We start from the raw sequence: 26,303 nt of genomic DNA on the forward strand, positions 1-26,303 counted from the left end.
GCTGAAGATTAGTCCAAGTAAACGAACGTTGTCAGATACGTCGGCACTCAGGGCCGGTTTTAGACAAAATGTGGCCCTGGGCAAAGTTGAAGGTGGGGCCCCAAATGCTAAAACATTGTAGCAGCAATTTAAGGTCCCGATACTTTTTTGTCAGCGGTTGGCGCGCTGCTCGAGGTGGGGTGATCTTCTGTGACCTTAAATAAGACCCCTCTGTGCCCTATATAGTAGATAGGTCCCTCTGTGCCTCCATAGTACATATAGTCGGTATCCCTCTGTAGGTAATTCTTCTGGTAGTTACCTCCACCACCCAGTATGTAGTATCCACCAATATAGGAGACATCTCACTGTAGGTTTTACACCTGTTAGCTAGCCCCCTGATAGTTGCCCCCTCAGCAGATAGCAGCTCCCCTGATAGTTACCCCCCCCCCCAGCACATAGCATCTCCCCTGTTCCCCCCCCCCCCAGCACATAGCATCTCCACTGATAGTTGCCCCCTCAGCAGATAGCATCTCCACTGATAGTTAAATGCCCCCCCGCCCCCAGCACATAGCATCTCCTAGGGCTGGGGTGATGTGGGCAAAAAATAAAATCTCGTTTTTTCTTTTCTCGATTTTTTTTATTTATTTTTTGATGGGTGTAGTAGTATAGGCATAGTGGATAAGGGGTGTAGCAATAGTAGAAGCATATAAGATGAGGGGTGTAGTAGTAGATAAGGGGAGTAGCAGTTTTGGGAGTAGTAGTAGTATCAGGAGTGGAGGTAATAATAGCAATGGTAGTAGAGCAGTATTGGGGGTAGTAGTAGAGCAGTATTGGGGGTAGTAGTAGAGCAGTATTAGGGGTAGTAGTAGAGTAGTATTGGGAGTAGTAGTAGTAGAGCAGTATTGGGGGTAGTAGAAGAGCAGTATTGGGGTAGTAGTAGAGCAGTATTAGGAGTAGTATTGGGGGTAGTAGTAGGGCAGTATGGGGGTAGTAGTATAGCAGTATTGGGGGTAGTAGTAGAGCAGTATTGGGGTAGTAGTAGAGCAGTATTAGGAGTAGTATTGGGGGTAGTAGTAGGGCAGTATGGGGGTAGTAGTAGAGCAGTATTGGGGGTAGTAGTAGAGCAGTATTAGGAGTAGTAGTAGGACAGTATTGGGAGTAGTAGTAGAGCAGTATTAGGAGTAGTATTGGGGTAGTAGTAGGGCAGTATTTGTGGTAGTAGTAGAGCAGTATTGGGAGTAGTATTGGGGGTAGTAGTACTGCAGTATTGGGGGTAGTAGAGCAGTATTTGGAGTAGTATTGGGGGTAATAGTAGGGCACTATTGGGGGTAGTAGTAGAGCAGTATTAGGAGTAGTATTGATGGTGGTAGTAGTAGGGCACTATTGGGGGTAATAGTAGGGCAGTATTAGGAGTAGTATTGAGGGTAGTAGTAGAGCAGTATTAGGAGTAGTATTGGGGGTAATAGTAGGGCACTACTGGGGGTAGTAGTAGGGCAGTATTAGGAGTAGTATTGGGGTAGTAGTAAGGCACTATTGGGGGTAGTAGTAGAGCAGTATTAGGAGTAGTATTGATGGTGGTAGTAGTAGGGCACTATTGGGGGTAGTAGAGCAGTATTAGGAGTAGTATTGGGGGTAGTAGTAGGGCAGTATTAGGAGTAGTATTGGGGTAGTAGTAGGGCACTATTGGGGGTAATAGTAGGGCAGTATTAGGAGTAGTATTGGGGGTAATAGTAGGGCACTACTGGGGGTAGTAGTAGGGCAGTATTAGGAGTAGTATTGGGGTAGTAGTAAGGCACTATTGGGGGTAGTAGTAGAGCAGTATTAGCAGTAGTATTGATGTTGGTAGTAGTAGGGCACTATTTTGGGTAGTAGAGCAGTATTAGGAGTAGTATTGGGGGTAGTAGTAGGGCAGTATTAGGAGTAGTATTGGGGTAGTAGTAGGGCACTATTGGGGGTAATAGTAGGGCAGTATTAGGAGTAGTATTGGGGGTAATAGTAGAGCAGTATTAGGAGTAGTATTGGGGGTAGTAGTAGAGCAGAGGAGAGATATGGGGGTACTTTATCATACAGGATACTGTGTGATTCAGCACCCACCTCCATCATGTACTGCTCAGGGCCTGGTGGCCATAGATACAGAGGGAGGAGGGCACTGAACAGTATATGGTGGAAGGGGGGACTGCATCATACAAGATCCCCTGACCCCTTCCTGTATACTGTTCGCTAGGCTAGTATATGGGGAGGGGGTTACTGTTTTATAAAGACACCCGAGGCTCCGCCCACTCGCGTCCGTAAGCACCGCCCCCTGGCCGCAAGTCCCGCCCCCAGTCTCCGTGACCCTCTAACCCCCCCCCCCCCCGCGCCTCCCCAACACCCCCCCCCCTCTATTTCTTTACCTGGGCTTGCCGTTCCTCCTCTTCTGTAGGGCACAGGCAGCTCTGCAGGAGGGGCGCTCCGTCCTCACAGCTCAGCTCCTTCGTTCATTAGTGGAGCAGGGGAGCTGCTTGTGCTGCTCTGCTTCCTGCTCCACTAATGAAGGAAGGAGCTAGGGGGGCCCTGGGGGATGGGGGCCCTGGGCAAGTGCCTACTTTGCCCCCCCCTAACGCCGGCCCTGTCGGCACTTAGCAGCTTTGTCTTACTGGGGATCAGTCCCTCTGCCTTTCCTTTAGGGGGTGACTGTCCTGATGTTCAAGAAGGATCCCAGGCGTAGACAAGGGTTTACCCAGCCCATGGTTACCCCACTTCTAAAGCTTAGCACTGCATACTAGTGGCCTCAGTCTCTCTCAAGGGAAAAACAGGTCCTCTCTCCTGACTGGACCTCCACTGGCTGCACAGGAAACCCCTATCTTCCCTTATATCTGTACAAAAGGTGTGGAGTGTAAAGTGTCTTGCACCTGTGATCTGCTAAACACACACATAGCTAAACCTTAAAGTGACTGTACCACCAGGCCCAGGCTGAAGCACTGGAGGCGGGCCAACCCACCCCCCAGTGGGAAGAAACCCCAGCCCCTCCATGACGTGACTCCATTAGAATCAATGGAACCCTATCATAGAGGGGCTAGGGTTTCCTCCCACTAAGGGTAGCTTCACACGGGCGGGCTCGCAGCGAGATTCTCGCTGCGAGCCCGGCAGGTCCTGGCAGTTCCCATAAACTACATACTTGCTGCGGACCGCAGCGAGTATGTAATTGTTCCGCGCTTAACTCCTTCTACTCCCGGCCGGCTCCCCCGCTGTAAGCAGCATACATTACCTGTCCTTGCTGCTCGGGTCCGGCGTCCTGCTCTCCCGTCCGGCCAATTAGTGTGTTGCCCAGCCGCAGCCACTGATTGGCCGGGCGGGAGAGCAGGACGCCGGACCCGTGCAGCAAGGACAGGTAATGTATGCTGCTTACAGCGGGGGAGCCGGCGGGAGTAGAAGGGGTTAAGCGCGGTACAATTACATACTCGCTGCGGTCCGCAGCAAGTATGTAGTTTATGGAAACTGACAGGACCTGCCGGGCTCGCAGCGAGAATCTCGCAGCGAGCCCGCCCGTGTGAAGCTACCCTAAGGGTGGGTCGGCCCGCCTCCAGTGCTTCAGCCTGGGCCTGGTGGTACAGTCACTTTAACACTGCAGCTGTGCACAGGGGAGAGTGAGACACCTAGTGGCTGTAGCATAAAATCCTCTTGGTAAGGCACCTGAGTTACTTTCAGACGGACGGTAAACAAGTTAGTGATCCCCGTACTGGGACACTACAATAAGACTTTTCAACCGTACGAGACATCATTGTCAAGCTGTAAGTGATGCTCAAGGGCACATGACAAGTTATTGAGACAGTGACATGTTGGCGTATAGCCACCACCGGAGTTGAATGATAAAACACAACTGGAGTGGGAACTTTTTAAAGTGTCACTGTCATTATAACTTTCAAAATCTAAATCACCAGTGGATGTGATATAAAGCAAGTTTGTAATATACAGTACATTCATTATTTTTGTTGTTGTTATCATACTGTAAAACAAAGCTGTACTTACCAGAAATCCAGGTCATCTCCTGAAGGCAGCTATATAACGGCTATACTTACCAGAAATCCAGGTCCAGTCTCCTTAAGAAAGATTTCCTGACTTGTGCGGGTTGATAAAAACAGACTAAGCACAGGAATTCCGGCCAGTACTGAGAGTCGCACCTCAATGTGTCCATCATTCACATGACTGCCTTCTCTCTTAAAGGGGTAGTGCACCCAAAAAATTTTTCTTTCAAATCAACTCCGGCCATGAAGTGCCAGAGATTTGTAATTTACTTCTATTAAAAAATCTCAAGCCTTCCAGTACTTATCAGCTGTTGTATGCCCAGCAGGAAGTGGTATTATTTCCAGTCTGGAGAGCAGGAGAGGTTTTCTATGGGGATTTGCTCCTTCTCTGGACAGTTCCTGACATGGACAGAGGAGGCAACAGAGAGCACTGTGTCAGACAGGAAGGAAAACACCACTTCCTGCTGGACACACAGCAGCTGATAAGTACTGGAAGGCTTGAGATTTTTTAATAGAAGTAAATTACAAATCTCTGGCACTTCATGGCAGCAGTTGATTTGAAAGAATTTTTTTGGTGCACTACCCCTTTAAAGCGACTCTGTACCCACAATCTGACCCCCCCAAACCACTTGTATCTTTGGATAGCTGCTTTTAATCCAAGATCTGTCCTGGGGTCCGTTCGGCAGGTGATGCAGTTATTGTCTTAAAAAACAACTTTGAAACTTTTAAATTAGGAATGCTCCAGGCAGATTGCTTCCTATTCCCCACCTGTGTGTATAATGAACATGGACTGGATTGTTAAGACACCTGTGCAAAGCTCAAACAGCAGTAAATGTTCCTGGATCATTCCTAATGATGAGGAGGGTGGGGAGGAAGGACGGAGAGGTGGTGCCAGTCTAGTGCATATACAAATGTAAGCCCCGGCCGTTAGACACAGCACTGTAGGATTAAAAGTTGTCTTTTAGGACAATAACTGCATCACCTGCTGAACGGACCCCAGGACAGATTTTGGATTAAAAGCAGCTATCCAAAGGTACAAGTGGTTTGGGGGGGACAGATTGTGGGTACAGAGTTGCTTTAAAGTTATAACGACAGGTAAACTTTAAAGAGGATGTACCACCAGGTACATCCTCTTTAATCTGACCCACGTATCGAACTGCGCCGCCACGGGGAAGCCGGTGCCGCGGTCCGAAAAATGTGGCTCCATTAGAATGAATGGAGCCGCATCATAGAGGGGAGAGAATTCCCTCCCACTGGGGGCAGCTCGGGCGGCCTCCAGTGCTTGAGCACCGGCCGACTCCGCTGCATAGAACGGCGCTGTCCGAAAAACGGACCTCGGCACCGGCTTCCCCGTGACGGCGCCGTTCGATCTGTGGGTTCAGATTAAAGAGGATGTACCTGGTGGTACATCCTCTTTAAGTTTTCCAACTAGAGACAGGGATGCAGAGCTACCTAAATCTATGTCATTTACTGGTAGAAACAGGACTGTCTGCGATTCCATAGCAATGCTATCTGTGCATAACTCAGGTAGAGCTAGGGATGTAGTACCATCTGTTCCCACTTAATTTACAGGGAGAATCTGGGGTACTGCAGCGTGGCAGTGTCTCCATTATATGCCGGGAGATTTAGGACCGCAGTACCATCTGTGCCCACATCATTTACACCGATTGTCAGGAAGTTGATCTTGTGTCCTTCCAGGAACTATAAGGGTTCGTTCACATGAACAAATCTGTCACCCCCTGACCGCCTACCAAGCTGCCTGCACCACTGGATATATAGCAGTACTGCCATTTAGAATAAATCTTTGTTACCTGTTTCTGTGTTTTTTCAGAAAAAAATCCTTTATTAGGGAAAGAAAAAGCATCAAGGGGGCGGAGCCTAGGGTTCCCTCACTGTGTTGTATGCCCGCCCCTTCTGCATAATCAGTGACGTTCCCTAATGACATAGGAGCTTAGGCTGGGATCCATTTTTAGATGGTAACTTTTAACATACGCTAGAAAAAAAAAACATGTTTTATTTTTATTATAGAAGTCAATAGAATAATGGATCCAGACAGATGCACACAACTGGATAAGCGGATATGTTAAACGGACTGCAACAACACAGTGTGGACCCAGCCTAATGGTGCGTTTACACAGAGAGATTTATCTGACAGATTTTGGAAGCCAAAGCCAGGAATGAATTTGAAAAGAGGAGAAATCTTAGTCTTCTTAGTAGTTTATGACCTGTGTGGTGGTTGCTTGGCTGGTGATGTTATTTGTTGTAATGCCAGTGCTTGGTCAGGTGCGGTGGTGTGTGTATAGGTGCAGACAGAGGAAGCAGAGTCCTGTGCGTTTTGTATAAAAATATAACAATTTACTGTAGAACTTTGGCAAATAAACAGTACACGCTCTGCAATCTTGACACAGATTCAAGTGCTTTAAAAGAAATAAAGAATAAAGCTTTGGTAGAAGTAGTAGTAGTGCTTTGCAGAGGTAGAGAGGAGTTTGCCAGAGGAGCCCTTGCCCAGTGTAGATCCTGTAGTCCGCCGCAACTGTAGTGTAGATACATAAGTAGTGAAGTAATCCTCATATTCACGCCTTCTGCCCTGCAGTTGTGAGCTACTCGTCCTGCTCAGGTAGTGCGAGTCCTAGTCGTCCGTTATCTGGGTGTAGCAAGGTGCCCAAGTTTTCCCAGTCGTCCTGCACTGCGCAGTAGGATACGTAGACCTTTTAGATACCGGTAGCTTTGTCCTACTGGGGTCAGCATCTCTTGGTTCAAGAGTCTGCCCTGCACTTTTTCAAGAGGTTCCTGGTGTAGGCTAGGGTATTCCTTGGTGGCTGCTCTCCCCTACTGTAGCTTAGCACTGCATAGTAAAAGTAGTGGTTTGCATAGAAGGAATCTCTAACTGAGCTGGTCTCTTACACGTGTCCTCATGGACCTCTAACGACTAACTCTCTGCACTTGCTCACACACGCAGCTAACTCCTTCTATAGGGGGGTGAGTGTTTGTAATATAGAGGGAGAAGAGGATAGTACAGACAAGAAAGAGCACCTGTGAGTGGTCAGTACATAACACATGGTACAAAAACACTTGACCCATGACCTTCAGCTCTGCAGGAGAAATACTACATAAATACACAGTAGCGACACCTAGTGGGGGAATACCATACTTCATCCACCACTAAACCTGAGTGCAAACCTACAGGTGCACAAAAGTAACACCAGTGGTGGGATACCACAACCTATTCTCTGTTTATAGTCTGTACCTGGCTTTGGCTTTCAAAATCTGTCAGATAAATCCCTGTGTGTAAAAGCATCATTACAATCCAAGATGAATGGTGTAAATGATACTCAATCAGGGTCTTAGGGTGCCTTTACACAGAGAGATTTATCTGACATATTTTTGAAGCCAAAGCCGGGAAAGGATTTGAAAAGAGAAGAAATCTCAGTCTTTTCTTTATGGTCTGTTGTCTGTTTATAGTCTCTGTGTAAAGGCAGCCTTAGCAGTAGTGTGGATTTGCAATTCAGTTCCCAGGGGGGAAAAATTTAAGGGGTACTCCGGCAAAAAACAACAACAAATCTTTCAAATCAACTGTTGTCATAAAAATAAAACAGATTTGTAATTTGCTTCTATTTAAAAATCTCATGTCTTCCCATATGTCCTGTATGTTTTTTTTTTAGTCCCATTAGGCAACTTAAAGGGGTACTCCAGAGACATAAAATAGTTTTTAAATCAACTGATGTCAGAAAGTTATACAAATGTGTAAGTTACGTGTATTAAAAAATAAATATTCCAATACTTATCAGCTGCTGTATGTCCTACAGAAGTGGTGTATTCTTTCCAGTCTGACACAGTGCTCTCTGCTGCCACCTCTTTCCATGACAGGAACTGTCTAGAGCAGGAGCAAATCCCCATAGCAAACCTTTACTGCTTTGCAGTTTCTGTCACAGACAGAGAAGGCAGCCGATTTGAAAGAAGGAGTAGCCCTTTAATCTTTTTTCCCCTGAGAACTGAATTGCAAATCCACGCTACTGCTAGGAGCCTGATTGAATATCATTTACACCATTCATCTTGAATCGTAAGGCTGGGTCCACACTGCATTGTTGCTGTTCATTTAACATATCTGTGCTCAGCGATGTGTGACTTTGTAATACAACTTTATTAAAGAAGATGTATTTTTCTTCACTTTTTTAAATTTTCATATTGAATAGGCACAGTATGGGGCAACACAACCCCTCTGCCACCATAGTCTACCTCAGGAACTGCAGGGCTGCTCAAGCCCTGGTCCTGGCAGTTAGGCCTTATTTACACGTTCAGAGATTTTTCAGGTCTGCATTTACTCCGTGATCCGTGACATATGGTCCGTAATTGCCTCTGTATCCGCATAAAATGTTGAACTGGTAAAAAAAAAATGTAACTAGTTTACTTAGATCCATGTTTTTCACAGACATCATGGATGAGACATCATGGATCCCATAGTCTTCTATTAGCTAACTGGTGCTGTGGTCATGACGTTATGACGTTATGAGTTATGACGTCCTATTTTTTCGCGGCACGGCTCCTCTGAATAGACTCATAGGTTGAGATTTATCAAACATGGTGTAAAGTGAAACTGGCTCAGTTGCCCCTAGCAACCAATTAGATTCCACCTTTCATTCCTCACAGCCTCTTTGGAAAATGAAAGGTGGAATCTGATTGGTTGCTAGGGGCAACTGAGCCAGTTTCACTTTACACCATGTTTGATAAAAATCCCCATAGGATTAAATGGCCCTAAAATTAGTCATGGTTGCGGATCTACAATCACGGACAATTTCACGGAACGTGTGACTAAGTCTTTACATATCCTCTTACATACACTGAGCTGCCCTGGTGTCTATTCTAATACCTGTTAGCATGCCTGTATAACTAGCTGTCTACATGACTAGCACCCTAAATGCGCCAATATGCAGCAAAGCGAGCAGGCACAATCACTGCTCACTCTGCTACATGGTACGGTGCGACAATGCTAGTGACACTGGCTGCCTCACCAACTCTCATGTCTGTTCTACTGTTATGTGTTAGAATAGATAATTAGGGAGGTCGGGACCAATGCTTGAGCAGCCCTGCAGTTCCTGATGCAGCCATTGGAGGCAGCGGAGGGGCCTTGTTACCTTGTACTGCTACAGTATAAAGTGACACCTCTAATGCTGCGTTTACATGAAACGATAATTGGCCCGGTCGTACGATTAACGATGTCGGAGTAACGATTTTTTTTTTTTTTCTTAACGATCAGCGTTTAAACGGAACAATATATCGTTTGGAAAATTCATTTTGCGATCGTTTAGCCTATCTCACACATTGGTTAAATCGGTGAACGACTGTTCACACGGAACGATCTGCGAATTTTTTGCGAACGATCAACGACGATTTGAGAACATGTTCAAAGATCAAAATGAACGATTTCTCGCTCGTCGTTTGATCGTTCACTGCGTTTACACCTACGATCATCGTTTGAATTCGATCGTTATTGCGCAAATTTGCACGATAATCGTTACGTGTAAACGCAGCATAAGAAACACCTTTAAGAAATGCAAATTGTCCAGGAAAAAACAAGCGCAGAAATACCCTGGCCTTGCTGGTCCAGCGGCAGCGCTCCGGTCCGGCCTGCCGCCTGTGGTTACTTACCCTGGTGATATGGTTGCCGGTCTGTGACATTACAAAGAATCTTTACTTACAACTATGCAGCACTCAGTCTCTGTTATTCCTTCTGGAATTATAACTTGACAGGTTTACAATATAAAGGAATTTATGTATAAGTTTTACTAAATTTTACAGCTTTTCATTGCTTTACGTTATTCTTGCTGCTTAGACCTGTAAAGCTCAGGTGTCAAACTCACAGCTGTTTAAAAACTACAATTCCCATCATGCCCGGACAGGCAAAGCTAAAGCTTTGGCTGTCCGGGCATGATGGGAATTGTAGTTTTACCTCAGCTGGCGCATCAGCAGTGTCCGCTCCTCTATACACGCACAGCTGATCGGGATCTCTGCGCTCGGCCGCTCAGGTCTGGGCTGCGGAGGAGGCGCGCGCCGCTCGGGCACATGTGATACAGTCAGACGCTTCTAGTGGCGCATCGATAGCTCGGCGCTCCGGTGTCCTGTAGTTCCCGGCAACATGGCGGCGGTGCTAGAAGCCGGCTCTGTGGGGCATTTTGAGGAGCTGTTACAGAAGAGCGATAAGTATGTGTGTGACTGACGGGGGTGCGTTATAGAGAACGCACCGTGTGTATGGCGTGATGCGGCAACCATGCGGTGTCCCCTCCGTGACTGCGGGAGCCGTGACATCCCAGCTGCCGCCTATAGAGGCCCCGGGCAGGGGGTCAGGTGTCTGGAGGGTGTGTGACCATTGACCTCAGTGTGGTGGAGGTCACAGCATAGGTCATCAGTCTGCATCATGTATATAGTGTATGTGATCCTAATATCGGGGTAACCCTGTATACTACTACTGTATACTGCACCTCATATACTGTATACTGCACCTCATATACTGTATACTGCACCTCATATACTGCACCCCATATACTGCGCCCTATACACTGTATACTGCACCCAAAATACTGTATACTGCACCCCATACACTGTATACTGCACCCCATATACTGCGCCCCATACACTGTATACCGCACCCCATACACTGTATACCGCACCCCATATACTTTATACTGCACCTCATATACTGTATACTACTACTGTATACTGCACCCCATATACTGTACCTCATATACTGTATACTGCACCCTATATACTGTATACTGCGCCCCATATACTGTATACTGCACCTCATATACTGTATACTACTACTGTATACTGCACCCCATATACTGTACCTCATATACTGTATACTGCACCCTATATACTGTATACTGCACCCTATATACTGTATACTGCGCCCCATACACTGTATACTGCACCCCATATACTGTATACTGCACCCCATATACTGTATACCGCGCCCCATACACTGTATACTGCACCCCATATACTGTATACTGCACCCCATATACTGTATACCGCACCCCATATACTGTATACCGCATCCCATATACTGTATACTGCACCCCATATACTGCACACCATACTCTGTATACTGCACCCCATACACTGTATACTGCACCCCATACTGTATACTGCACCTCATATACTGTATACTGCACCTCATATGCTGTATACTGCACCCCATACGCTGTATACTGCACTCCATATACTGTATACTGCACCCCATATACTGTATACTGCACCCCATATACTGTATACTGCACCTCATATACTGCACCCCATACTGTATACTGCTTCTCATATACTGTATACTGCACCTCATATACTGCACCCCATATACTGTATACCGCACCCCATACACTGTATACTGCACCCCATATACTGCGCCCTATACACTGTATACTGCACCCAATATACTGTATACTGCACCTCATATACTGTATACTGCACCCCATATACTGCGCCCCATACACTGTATACCGCACCCCATATACTGTATACTGCACCTCATATACTGCACCTCATACACTGTATACCACACCCCATATACTGTATACCGCACCCCATATACTGTATATTGCACCCATATACTGTACCTCATATACTGCACCCCATATACTGTATACTGCACCCCATATACTGTATACTGCACCCCATACTCTGTATACTGCACCCCATACTGTATACTGCACCCCATACTGTATACTGCACCTCATATGCTGTATACTGCGCCCCATACACTGTATACTGCACCCCATACATTGTATACTGCACCCCATACGCTTTATACTGCACCCCATACGCTGTATACAGCACCCCATACGCTGTATACTGCACCCCATATGCTGTATACTGCACCCCATATACTGTATACTGCACCCCATATGCTATATACTGCACCCCATACTGTATATTGTGCCTCACACACTGTATACTGCACCTCATATACTGTATACTACTACTGTATACTGCACCCCAAACTGTATACTGCACCTCATATACTGTATACTGCACCCCATACTGTATACTGCTTCTCATATACTGTATACTACTACTATATACTGCGCCCCATACACTGTATACTGCACCCCATACTGTATACTGCACCTCATATACTGTATACTACTACTGTATACTGCACCCCATATACTGTATACTGCACCTCATATACTGTATACCGCACCCCATACACTGTATGCCGCACCCCATACACTGTATGCCGCACCCCATACACTGTATGCCGCACCCCATACACTGTATGCCGCACCCCATACACTGTATGCCGCACCCCATACACTGTATGCCGCACCCCATACACTGTATGCCGCACCCCATACACTGTATGCCGCACCCCATACACTGTATGCCGCACCCCATACACTGTATGCCGCACCCCATACACTGTATGCCGCACCCCATACACTGTATGCCGCACCCCATACACTGTATCCCATATACTGTATACTGCACCCCACACACTGTATACTGCACCTCATACACTGTGTACTGTGCCCCTATATACCAGGTATAACACCATACTGTATACTGTGCCCCCATATACCAGGTATAACACCATACTGTGTACTCTATCCCTATATACTAGGTATAACACCATACTGTGTACTCTATCCCTATATACTAGGTATAACACCATACTGTGTACTCTATCCCTATATACCAGGTATAACACCATACAGTATACTGTATCCCTATATACCTACCAGGTATAACACCATACTGTATACTGTGCCCCTATATACCAGGTATAACACCATACTGTATACTGTATCCCTATATACCAGGTATAACACCATACAGTATACTGTATCCCTATATACCAGGTATAACACCATACAGTATACTGTATCCTAGGGCTGGGCGATATGGGCAAAAAATAAAATCTCGATTTTTTTAAAATTTTTTGACGATTCTCGATTTAAATCTCGATTTTTTTCCTTTTTTGCTAAATAAACAGAACATTTTCTCCCTGCAGCATCAGATACTATTTTAATATTTTAGACAACAACTGTATTGATTTCCAGTGTAACAGAGGCCCCATATAGTATAGGAAATCATGTTTGTGCCTCCATCTACGTAGGGTGTAGTAGTGGAGGTATAGTGGATAGGGGGTGTAGGAGTGGAGGTATAGTGGATAGGGGGTGTAGGAGTGGAGGTATAGTGGATAAGGGGTGTAGTAGTACAGGTATAGATGAGGGGTGACTGGGGTAAAACTGAAGGGGACTGGGGTGACACTAAAGGGGACTGGGGGACACTAAAGGGGACTGGGGTGACACTGGGGGACACTAAAGGGGACTGGGGTGACCCTGGGGGACTGGAGGGACAATGGGGGACACTAAAGGGGACTGGGGTGACACTGGGGGACACTAAAGGGGACTGGGGTGACACTAAAGGGGACTGGGGTGACACTGGGGGACACTAAAGGGGACTGGGGTGACACTAAAGGGGACTGGGGTGACACTAAAGGGGACTGGGGTGACACTGGGGGACTGGAGGGACAATGGGGGACACTAAAGGGGACTGGGGGACACTAAAGGGGACTGGAGGGACAATGGGGGACACTAAAGGGGACTGGGGGGACACTGAGGGGACTGGGGGGACACTGAGGGGACTGGGGGGGACACTGAGGGAACACTGAGGGGATTGGGGGGGGACACTGAGGGAACAATGAGGGGACTGGGGGGGACACACTGAAGGGGACTGGGGGTTGACACACTGAAGGGGACGGGGGGGGGGACACTGAGGGAACAATGAGGGGACTGGGGGGGACACTGAAGGGGACTGGGGGGGACACTGAAGGGGACTGGGGGGGGGGACACTGAAGGGGACTGGGGGGGGACACTGAGGGAACAATGAGGGGATTGGGGGGACACTGAGGGGACTGGGGGGTGACTGGTGCAGCTGGAGGTGATTGGAGCAGGAGGGCACATACATCTCCTCCTCCTCTCACCATCACACACACGCTCCCCTCCAGGCCAGATATGGAGGTCCCGGGTCTGTGGAGGAGGAGGCCGCAGGGACTACAGTAGGTGGTGATCGCATAGCTGCGGGTCACGGAGCTATACAGCGGGAACGGGGGTCTGCAGCGAGCCCCCCGTTCCCGCTGTATAGCTCCAGGACGAGCAGCGCCGCGATCACCACCTACTGTAGTCCCTGCGGCCTCCTCCTCCACAGACCCGGGACCTCCATATCTGGCCGGGAGGGGAGTGGGACACTCAGTGGAAGGGGCGGGGGCAGATCAGCGGCGGCGCTGTCAGTGGCTGGAGGCCGCCGGCACTGCACCGCCCCTCTCCAGCCTGGCCACCCAGCATCTTCTCCCCGCTCACCCACACCGCCCCTCTACGGCTCTCCCGCCGGCCTGCACCGCAACCCCCCTTCTCTCAGCTCCTCCCCGGCACCGCAGCCCGAAATGATTTTTTGTGAAAATCGAATTTACGATTTTCACAAAAAATCAAATCGATTTCAACGTTCTGGACGATTAATCGAATTAATTCGATTAATCGCCCAGCCCTACTGTATCCCTATATACCAGGTATAACACCATACAGTATACTGTATCCCTATATACCAGGTACAACACCATACAGTATACTGTATCCCTATATACCAGGTACAACACCATACTGTATACTGTGCTCCATATACCAGGTATAACGCCATACTGTATACTGTGCCCCTATATACCAGGTATAACACCATACTGTGTACTCTATCCCTATATACCAGGTATAACACCATACAGTATACTGTATCCCTATATACCTACCAGGTATAACACCATACTGTATACTGTGCCCCTATATACCAGGTATAACACCATACTGTATACTGTATCCCTATATACCAGGTATAACACCATACAGTATATTGTATCCCTATATACCAGGTATAACACCATACAGTATACTGTATCCCTATATACCAGGTACAACACCATACAGTATACTGTATCCCTATATACCAGGTACAACACCATACTGTATACTGTGCTCCATATACCAGGTATAACGCCATACTGTATACTGTGCCCCTATATACCAGGTATAACACCATACTGTGTACTCTATCCCTATATACCAGGTAAAACACCATACAGTATACTGTATCCCTATATACCTACCAGGTATAACACCATACTGTATACTGTGCCCCTATATACCAGGTATAACACCATACTGTATACTGTATCCCTATATACCAGGTATAACACCATACTGTATACTGTATCCCTATATACCAGGTATAACACCATACAGTATACTGTATCCCTATATACCAGGTACAACACCATACTGTATACTGTGCTCCATATACCAGGTATAACACCATACTGTATACTGTGCCCCTATATACCAGGTATGACACCATACTGTATACTGTATCCCTTTATACCAGGTATAACACCATACTGTATAATGTATCCCTATATACCAGGTATAACACCATACTGTGTACTCTATCCCTATATACCAGGTATAACACCATACTGTATACTGTGCCCCTATATACCAGGTATAACACCATACAGTAAATTGTATCCCTATATACCAGGTATAACACCATACAGTATACTGTATCCCTATATACCAGGTACAACACCATACTGTATACTGTGCCCCTATATACCAGGTATAACACCATACAGTATACTGTGCCCCCATATACCAGGTATAACACCATACTGTATACTGTGCCCCCATATACCAGGTATAACACCATACTGTATACTGTGCCCCTATATACCAGGTATAACACCATACAGTATACTGTATCCCTATATACCAGGTATAACACCATACTGTATACTGTGCCCCCATATACCAGGTATAACACCATACTGTATACTGTGCTCCATATACCAGGTATAACACCATACTGTATACTGTGCCCCTATATACCAGGTATAACACCATACTGTATACTGTATCCCTATATACCAGGTATAACACCATACTGTATACTGTGCCCCTATATACCAGGTATAACACCATACTGTATACTGTGCCCCTATATACCAGGTATGACACCATACTGTATACTGTATCCCTTTATACCAGGTATAACACCATACTGTATAATGTATCCCTATATACCAGGTATAACACCATACTGTGTACTCTATCCCTATATACCAGGTATAACACCATACTGTATACTGTGCCCCTATATACCAGGTATAACACCATACAGTAAATTGTATCCCTATATACCAGGTATAACACCATACAGTATACTGTATCCCTATATACCAGGTACAACACCATACTGTATACTGTGCCCCTATATACCAGGTATAACACCATACAGTATACTGTGCCCCCATATACCAGGTATAACACCATACTGTATACTGTGCCCCCATATACCAGGTATAACACCATACTGTATACTGTGCCCCTATATACCAGGTATAACACCATACAGTATACTGTATCCCTATATACCAGGTATAACACCATACTGTATACTGTGCCCCCATATACCAGGTATAACACCATACTGTATACTGTGCTCCATATACCAGGTATAACACCATACTGTATACTGTGCCCCTATATACCAGGTATAACACCATACTGTATACTGTATCCCTATATACCAGGTATAACACCATACTGTATACTGTGCCCCTATATACCAGGTATAACACCATACTGTATACTGTGCCCCTATATACCAGGTATAACACCATACTGTATACTGTGCCCCTATATACCAGGTATAACACCATACTGTATACTGCGCCCTATATTCTAGGTATATCACCATACTGTGGCTGTTGCCTGGCTGTTATATAAAGCATCTTCGCACAAGTTGTATACTCAGTAGTACTCCGACCATTTGCTTTTTTACGCAGCTGATCCTAGAAATACTCATTCCTGATAGGTCTGTTCCTACTTATCAGGTGATGACATGTTCTGTGTGTGTAATAAAATAATTATCAGCCGCCCATGACTCTGTGTGAGCGGTCTTTGCGGTTATTTGAGCCTTGTGAAGGTCCAGTAGACGAGTGCAGATCACTGAGATCGGGGTTCGTGGTCATGACCCCTAGCATCTACTGCGTCTCAGCTCCCATTAAAATAAACAGGAGCTGCATTTAGTACGTTGCATGTAGCATATCAGAGCGACTGTCCTGGACGCCATAGCTGATGCCAGAGATGGGGCTGGATATGGCATCCGGAACACTATTTGCAGCCATTATACTCTATTCACCTGCAAAGCAGCAAACAATCCTCCGCTCTGGATGTGAATGGAATATTCGACTATATAATGTTACTGCAGCACTGTAGGCATAGGCCCCCTGTTGTGACCCCCCATAGTCATAAAGCCCCCTGTTGTGACCCCCCCATAGTAATAATGCCTCCTGCTGTGTACAGACCCCCTAGAAATAATGGCCCCTGTTGTGACCACACCCCCATAGTAATAAAGCCCCCTGCGTGGCTGCAGCTTCTGGGGATGCTGTAATGGGGGCAACTGAGTGGGTCCCTCTCCTTTTCTGAGCCCCCCCGGCTGCATATGCGGTTTGTCCGCTACTGTATCCGCAGGTTAGATATACCGAACGTCTAACGTTTCATTTGGAATCAATGTTATACATATGGCCACTAGGTGTCTACATTTACTGCGCATGTGTACAACTGCTGCACATCCATATTCAGTAGCAGAGAATCCTGGGGGGGGAGGTACTTGCACTGTATGGTCAGCTCTCCTGTCACATAACATCAAAACCTCTGTGACCACACGGTGACATTGTACTGACTGAAATGTTTCATAACAAAGAACATTGTCTCCTAGTAAGCTGCAGAGGTCATAATATAATTAGCAAAAGTTAAAGGGGTTGTCCGGCGAAAAAAAATTATTCACAGAATAACACACATTACAAAGTTATACAACTTTGTAATGTATGTTATGTCTGTGAATGGCCCCCTTCCCCGTGTCCCACCACCCCCACCCGTTTACCCGGAAGTGTGGTGCGCTATACATTACCTGTCGCGTGCCGACCACGGTCTCCGATCGTCAGCAGTGACGTCTTCTTCGGGAGCTTGGCGGATCTTCCCGAGTGCCGGCCGCCCTCTGCAGCGTCATCCGAAGCTCAGCCGCGATTGGCTGAGCATAACTGTGCTCAGCCAATCGCGGCTGAGCAGCTGATGACGTGGCCGCGTCATCAGCCGCTCAGCCGCGATTGGCTGAGCACAGTTATGCTCAGCCAATCGCGGCTGAGCTTCGGATGACGCTGCAGAGGGTGGCCGGCACTCGGGAAGATCCGCCAAGCTCCCGAAGAAGACGTCACTGCTGACGATCGGAGACCGTGGACGACACGACATGCGGTGAGTATAATGCACCACACTTCCGGGTCTAGCGTGGGTGGGGGGAAACACGGGGAAGGGGGCCATTCACAGACATAACATACATTACAAAGTTGTATAACTTTGTAATGTGTGTTATTCTGTGAATAATTTTTTTTCGCCGGACAACCCCTTTAAAGGTGCTGAGAATGAAGAAAGTAAGTTTCTTGCCTTCTTCCTAGGTGCCATTTTCTTGTAGTTATATTCTTAGGCTAATCAGGCAACTTGGAGCACTGTACCGGCTTGATAATAGATTGATCACAATGTGTCCCACTGTGGGGACTCCCATTCATGTGTAATCTGTGCGGAAACCTGGCAGTGAGTGTTCTGTTTCCCTGCAGCGCCACCCCAGGCGATATGAAGTATTACACAGTGTCCATTCAAATTAATAGATGATAATAGATGATGTCTGTGTGATCAGGACTGGTCCTCTAGAACAGTGATTTTCAACCTTTTTTGAGCCGCGGCACACTTTTTATACTTAAAAAATCCCGGGGCACACCACCAACCAAAATGGCACAAAATGACACTAAAACAGTACATATTATACATATAGTTCACGGAGTTCACTCTTGGGGGTTTTAAATCAGCTTCTTATCACCACAAGAGCTGCTTTTTAAGCCCTCAAGAGTGACATATGCCGGGCAGAGATCCTTTCAATAAATTATTCATTTTAAAAAAGTGAAATAAAAAAGGATAACCCCCTCATATATACAATCCCATGTAACCTCATACATACAGTGCCATGTATTCCCATATAACAGTCCCATGAAAACTCATACATACAGTCCCACGTATATGAGCACATAATTATCAGCACCATATACTGTGGTGATGTGCACTGTATAGCCACAGTATATGGTGCTGATAATTATGTGGCTCATATAACTGCAGTATAAAGGGGTACAATGAGACGTACTATGGCCATGAGGCCAGAGTACAAGTGCCCCCTGCTTTGCCCTCATACAGTAATAATGCCCCCTGCAGTATGCCCCATATAATAATAATGCCCCCTGCAGTATGCCCCCATATAATAATAATGCCCCCTGCAGTATGCCCCCATATAATAATAATGCCCTCTGCAGTATGCCCCCATATATTAATAATGCCCTCTGCAGTATGCCCCCATATATTAATAATGCCCTCTGCAGTATGCCCCCATATATTAATGCCCCCTGCAGTATGCCCCATATAATGCCCCCTGCAGTATGCCCCATATAATGCCCCCTGCAGTATGCCCCCATATAATGCCCCCTGCAGTATGCCCCCATATATTAATGCCCCCTGCAGTATGCCCCCATATAATGCCCCCTGCAGTATGCCCCCATATAATGCCCCCTGCAGTATGCCCCCATATATTAATGCCCCCTGCAGTATGCCCCCATATAATGCCCCCTGCAGTATGCCCCCATATATTAATGCCCCCTGCAGTATGCCCCCATATATTAATGCCCCCTGCAGTATGCCCCCATATAATGCCCCCTGCAGTATGCCCCCATATAATGCCCCCTGCAGTATGCCCCCATATATTAATGCCCCCTGCAGTATGCCCCCATATAATGCCCCCTGCAGTATGCCCCCATATATTAATGCCCCCTGCAGTATGCCCCCATATATTAATGTCCCCTGCAGTATGCCCCCATATAATGCCCCTTGCAGTATGCCCCCCATATAATGCCCCCTGCAGTATGCCCCCATATATTAATAATGCCCTCTGCAGTATGCCCCCCATATAATGCCCCCTGCAGTATGCCCCCATATATTAATAATGCCCTCTGCAGTATGCCCCCATATATTAATGTCCCCTGCAGTATGCCCCCATATAATGCCCCCTGCAGTATGCCCCCATATAATGCCCCCTGCAGTATGCCCCCATATATTAATGCCCCCTGCAGTATGCCCCCATATATTAATGTCCCCTGCAGTATGCCCCCATATATTAATGCCCCCTGCAGTATGCCCCCATATAATGCCCCCTGCAGTATGCCCCCATATATTAATGCCCCCTGCAGTATGCCCCCATATATTAATGTCCCCTGCAGTATGCCCCCATATAATGCCCCCTGCAGTATGCCCCCATATAATGCCCCCTGCAGTATGCCCCCATATATTAATGCCCCCTGCAGTATGCCCCCATATATTAATGCCCCCTGCAGTATGCCCCCATATAATGCCCCCTGCAGTATGCCCCCATATAATGCCCCCTGCAGTATGCCCCCATATATTAATGCCCCCTGCAGTATGCCCCCATATATTAATTTCCCCTGCAGTATGCCCCCATATATTAATGCCCCCTGCAGTATGCCCCCATATAATGCCCCCTGCAGTATGCCCCCATATAATGCCCCCTGCAGTATGCCCCCATATATTAATGCCCCCTGCAGTATGCCCCCATATATTAATGCCCCCTGCAGTATGCCCCCATATATTAATGCCCCCTGCAGTATGCCCCCATATAATGCCCCCTGCAGTATGCCCCCATATAATGCCCCCTGCAGTATGCCCCCATATAATGCCCCCTGCAGTATGCCCCCATATATTAATGCCCCCTGCAGTATGCCCCCATATATTAATGTCCCCTGCAGTATGCCCCCATATAATGCCCCTTGCAGTATGCCCCCATATAATGCCCCCTGCAGTATGCCCCCCATATAATGCCCCCTGCAGTATGAGAATATGCACCAATAGTTTAAAAAAAAACAAAACAACAAACCATCATACTCACCTAATCGGCGCTGTGTGTTCTCCCTCCTCTTCAGGCTCCGTCCTGTGAGCCGCGGCGACTGAACCTCCGGCAGGCGTGATGACGTCACATCATCACGCCTGCCGGAGAGGTCACGTCCCGGCCTCCCATAGGCTGCTGGCATGAAGTGCCGCGGCCTATGGGAGTCAATGTCAGAGCAGGACGCTGACAGGTCCTGCTCTGACATTGTGCGCGATTGAATGTTTCGCCCGCTCACTATGTGAGCGGGCGGAACATCAATCCATCGGCATATCCCTAGAAGCTGCGCGGCCGCAGCTTCTAGGGATATTAAAGGGACAGTTTCTAATTTCCGACCGGGATCCCGCGGCACAGCTGGCGGGTTCTCACGGCACACCAGTGTGCCGCGGCACCCCGGTTGGGAAACGCTGCTCTAGAAGGCGAGACGCACACTCTTAGTAACCGCTCTGTACTCTGGCCATGAGTTTAGGATGCTGAGCAGATGATTCCTTCCTAGAAGATATGGGAATAGGCTGGGAAGCATTTATTAGTAAGTCTGCCACGTTGACTTATCTGATCTGTTTCTATTTTCAGATCTTTGCTTGTTGTACATTTCTGGGCGCCATGGGCTCCACAGTGTGCGCAGATGAACGACGTTATGGCCGAACTGGCCAAGGTCCAGCCTGGAGTCACATTCGTAAAGGTATGGGATATTATGCAAACTGGCCTTTATTACGTGGTGGTGGTGGTTCCTTTTTGTCCAGCATCTACATTGGACCCTCATGTCTGGGAACCACAAGATACTAAATTCTTGTCTCTGGACCTGAACCTTTACCTTAAAGCGAATGTACCATCAGGTACATTTGCTTTAAGTGTCGCACATAAATAGAATTGCGCAGACGCGGGAAAGCTGACAGCTTTTTTTGGAACGTGGGAAAGCAGATGCCTTTTTTTTTTTTAACCGCACCCCTATTCCCGAGCATGGCGCCGCTCTATTAGCAAGCACTGGCCTGGGCTGAATCACTGGAGTCGTGCAGTCCCGCCCCTCTATGTTGCAGCTCCGTTGAATCTAATGGCGGGCCAGCTCACCTCCACTCCTTCAGCCCCGGTCATTGCTTGGTAATAGACCAGGGCTGTGTGCGGGAACTGGGCCGCGGTTCAAAAAAAGGATTACTGCACCTGCTTCCCCATGCCTGCGCCTTTCTATTCTTATGCAACAATTAAAAGCGAATGTATCTGATGAGACATTCGCTTTAACTCTTTCCATCCCATGACATAATAGAACATTATGATAAGTGAGTTTTTCCGTTGAGCTATTATGTCATGGTGATAGTGTGGGCATAGAAGATGTGACTGTGTCAGTAGTAGTGTGTGGTGGTACTATGATTAGCAGAGGCCATGGAATCAAATTTGTGGCCACAGTGTGCTTCTTAGTTACCTCTGCCCGCAACAGGATCTGTCCAAAGCAGGAGAGGTTTTTTATGGGGATTTGCTACTGCTCTGGACAGTTCCTGACATGGACAGAGGTGGCAGCAGAGAGCACTGTGTCAGACTGGAAAATTCACCACTTCCTGCAGCAGCTGATAAGTACTGGAAAACTTTTTTTCATAGGCGTAATTTAAAATTTGTATAACTTTCTGACATCAGTTGATTTAAAAATTTTATTTCTCTGGAGTACCCCTTTAAGTTGCGAAATGGGACTAAAAAGAATTAAAAAAAAAATATTGAGACTTAAAAAAAATAAAAAGACCCTCTTTTTCCTCCATATATTCTTTAAATATAAGCTGAAAAAGTTCCATTATTGACAGCTCATTGTGTATATATGTGTATATATATATATATATATATATATATATATATATACACACACACACACACTATATTTATATGTTCATCAGCTAGATCACTGCTTTTAGAGCAGAGCAGTGGTTGGTAACCTAGACAATAAAATGTCAGCAATGGGAGGGAAAGTGCAGCATATCAGGAGGAGAAGACAAGTTTGCAAAAAAATATTTAACCTGATGAGCCGTGCAATATAACTATATTAGTTAAGCTGGGAATACTCCTTTTAACTTGTATGTGCAGTATAACAGCACAGTGGTATATAATACGCTCATTGTATTGCTATATATCAGCTAGTATGTGAGACGTCCTCAAAACAAACCCCTGGTGTATACTTCAGTCGTACCCGTAGGGCTTCATTCACTCCGCTAAGCCCTGACTAGGTTGGGATACAATAGCAGAGTAGTGTGGCAGTCTATGCATGATAGCAGACCAGATTCAGTCACATAAAGACTCTGGTCTGATAAAAAGGAGGACTATGCTGTGGTATACATGTGACTGCCTTATTGCCAGTATTGGGATGTAAGCCCTCAAGATCAGAGTTATGGGGAACATGTATCCTAACTTGTGCAGTGGAACATTTGCTTATAGCAGCCAATCAGATCGCTTCTTTTATATAAAAAAGGCAGCTGGAACATAATAGGTTGCAATGGGCAGATGTTATTCATTCTCCTCCCATTTTTCATCCGGCATTCTCTGGTTTGCATACATTTCTATTTGTTTTATTCATTTTTTTTTAACAAGGTTTTCTTTATGCAATTTTTTTCAAAAAACCAACAGGTACAACAATAGATATAACAGACAAGAAGCCTTTGCAGGCATCAAGTCATACACTAAAAAACCAGGATGCCAATCATATCATATAAATCACAGATTATAATGCAAAGTCCCAAGTATTTTCAGAACTTTCTATAACAAATATGCCATGCATGAACATCCGCTTATGTGGCTGCTGTGTAGATCTCCCGGTGTAGGTCTTCTATGGGGATTTGCTACTACTCTGGATAGTTCTGGACAGTTGCAGAGGGCACTGTGTCAGAATGAAAAGAATACACCACTTCCTGCAGGACATACAGCAGCTGATAAGTACTGGAAGACTTTTTAATAGAAGTAAATTACAAATCTCTGGCACTTTCTGACACCAGCTGATTTGAAAAAAGTTTTTTTTTGCTGGAGTACCCCTTTAAATCTGCATTTACATGGGATGGGTTCACCTGTGTGCATAAAATGTGTATATTAAAAAATAAATAAATAACACAGCTACTTTCTTGCACAAACAGCGCCACCCCTGTCCTCAGGTTGTGTGCGGTATAACAATTCACCTCCATTCACTTTAGTTGAACTGAGCTGCAAAACCCGCACCCAAGATTGGCGCTGTTTTTGGACAAAAAGCAGCCATGTTTTTTTAAGTCTGGATAATCCTTTTAAATTTTTCTCTTGCACATCCATGCCATGTCATTGCCCTTTTCTTTGCCCAACTATCATAGCCCCCCCCCCCATTGTCCGACTGACTCACGTTTAATTATCTGCCACCGTTCGTTTATAAAAAACACTGAACATCATTGCCCATTGCTCTGCCCAGGAACCAGCTGCATACCGGGAAGGGGTTAAGCGTAAAAATGTACCCGACATCAATAGCTTATTGAAGAAATACTCCTTTCCTCTCCTTCCTTTCTCTCTCTTTTTTTTTTTCTTTTGGCTTCATAATTTGCAGAGAGCTGCAAATGTCAGTCTTGATGTACTGCCTCTCGAAATTAGTCAATAGAGCAAACAGCTAGAATTGCTTTGGGCAGAAAATAAGCACTGTAATCATGACATAACTGGGGTCAGTGATTTATGGATTTCAATATAGTAGTAGCTGCATATGATTGAAAATTTACTAGGTCACTAGTGCACCAAAAATTTTATTTGCCGCCTCGGGGCATCTTTTGAAATGTGCAACAAAATAAGAACCCTTGAACCTGTTTTGTCATAGTGCAAGCTCAGTGGATGACAGGGGCAGCCCGGCGAGTCTCATTTAAATGCAAATGACTTGCAAAGTTTTTGCATTCAACTCCATTTTAAACATCCCAAGTATCCCTGCGAGGGTTTTCTAAACACGTGCCATTAAAGGGGGACATGAAAATAAAATTACTTCTACATTGTCGTTTTTTTTTTTTTTTGTTTGTTTTTTTCATCTTTTTTTTTTTTGTTCTTTTTATTTTATTATTTGAAGCTCGAAGCCGAAGCCATTCCTGAAGTGTCGGAAAAGTACGAGATCACCTCTGTGCCAACCTTCTTGTTTTTTAAGGTAAGAAAAGGCGGAAGGACGATGCATAATGTATGTGAGTGCGTGCGGGAATGGGTGTAGGGATAGAATGAGTGTGTTCTTTGTAGGTGCCTATATGTGTTTAGACATATTCGCTCCCGCCATGTAACGTCTTTTTATAAAAATGGGACTATTGCCGGAATAGGAGAGGCGAAGTGTAACCTTTTAAGGACTGGGGCAAATGTGGCCTTAAAGGGGTGTTTTTTTTTTTAGAAACGGATATACAGTGGTACCTCGGTTCTCAAACTTAATTGGTTCCGGAAGGCAGTTTGAGAACCAAGCAGTTTGAAAACCGAGCAGTGTCTTCCGATAGGAAATAATGTAAATGTGATTAATTGGTTCCAGCAGCCACCAACAATTACCTAAAATACTCATTTATTACACTGATAAGTGCTCAGTATAATCACTACAGTACAGTACAGAACAGCACTATACTGTACAGGACATTAAACATAAGAAATGTTCATCAGAACCAGCAATTATAGTACAGGAGTCACCAACTCCTCACCCATCCTTTACTGTATAGCGTCCCCCCATCCAAGCACTGTAATGTATGGGAGATGGTGGTGCACTGCCTGTACTACTACTGCACTGTATATGCACTCCAGCAGTCTTATACAGCACTGTACTGTATGTGAAGCCTCACCACTGCTTAACTGGCCAGGTACAACCCAACATCCACGCTCGCAAAAACGTTCGAAAACCGAGCAAAGTTCGAATTCCAAACACTACTTCTGGGTAAATTTTCGTTCGAATACCAAGCAGTTTGAGTTCCAAAGCGTTCGAAAACCAAGGTATTACTGTATAATGGTGTAGAAAGTGAAAGTAAAGATGGCTATATTGTTTTTTTTTAAACGTTCCAAGCCATATCTAGCCGCAGTGCTCCAATTGGAGATGAGTGAATCTTGCAGAATTTAATTTTGATAGATTCGCTCAAATCAGCCTTCAGATTGTGTGTAAAGTCGACGGCTAGTTCATATTGGTTGGACATCATACACACACCCATCCATTAGCCGTATATTGTATACCACCCTTTGACACGCTTCTGCCCAAAAAATTGGAATTGAGGTTTTCAGAGCAAATCTGATTAGTTT

General features: G+C 46.0%; 1 protein-coding gene across 1 annotated transcript in view; it reads left to right on the plus strand.

The window, feature by feature from the left end:
* The first annotated feature begins 10,040 nt into the window (after window positions 1-10,040).
* GLRX3 (glutaredoxin 3) overlaps window positions 10,041-26,303 on the plus strand; it is a 35,469-nt gene continuing 19,206 nt past the window's right edge. Inside the window, exons 1-3 of the mRNA XM_069978938.1 lie at window positions 10,041-10,181; window positions 21,654-21,762; window positions 25,117-25,191. Coding sequence (XP_069835039.1) covers window positions 10,117-10,181; window positions 21,654-21,762; window positions 25,117-25,191 — 249 coding nt within the window. The 5' untranslated portion in view covers window positions 10,041-10,116. The remainder of the gene's footprint in view (window positions 10,182-21,653; window positions 21,763-25,116; window positions 25,192-26,303) is intronic.

Source organism: Dendropsophus ebraccatus, chromosome 8 (assembly GCF_027789765.1).
Source record: "Dendropsophus ebraccatus isolate aDenEbr1 chromosome 8, aDenEbr1.pat, whole genome shotgun sequence".
NCBI classification, from domain to species: domain Eukaryota; kingdom Metazoa; phylum Chordata; class Amphibia; order Anura; family Hylidae; genus Dendropsophus; species Dendropsophus ebraccatus.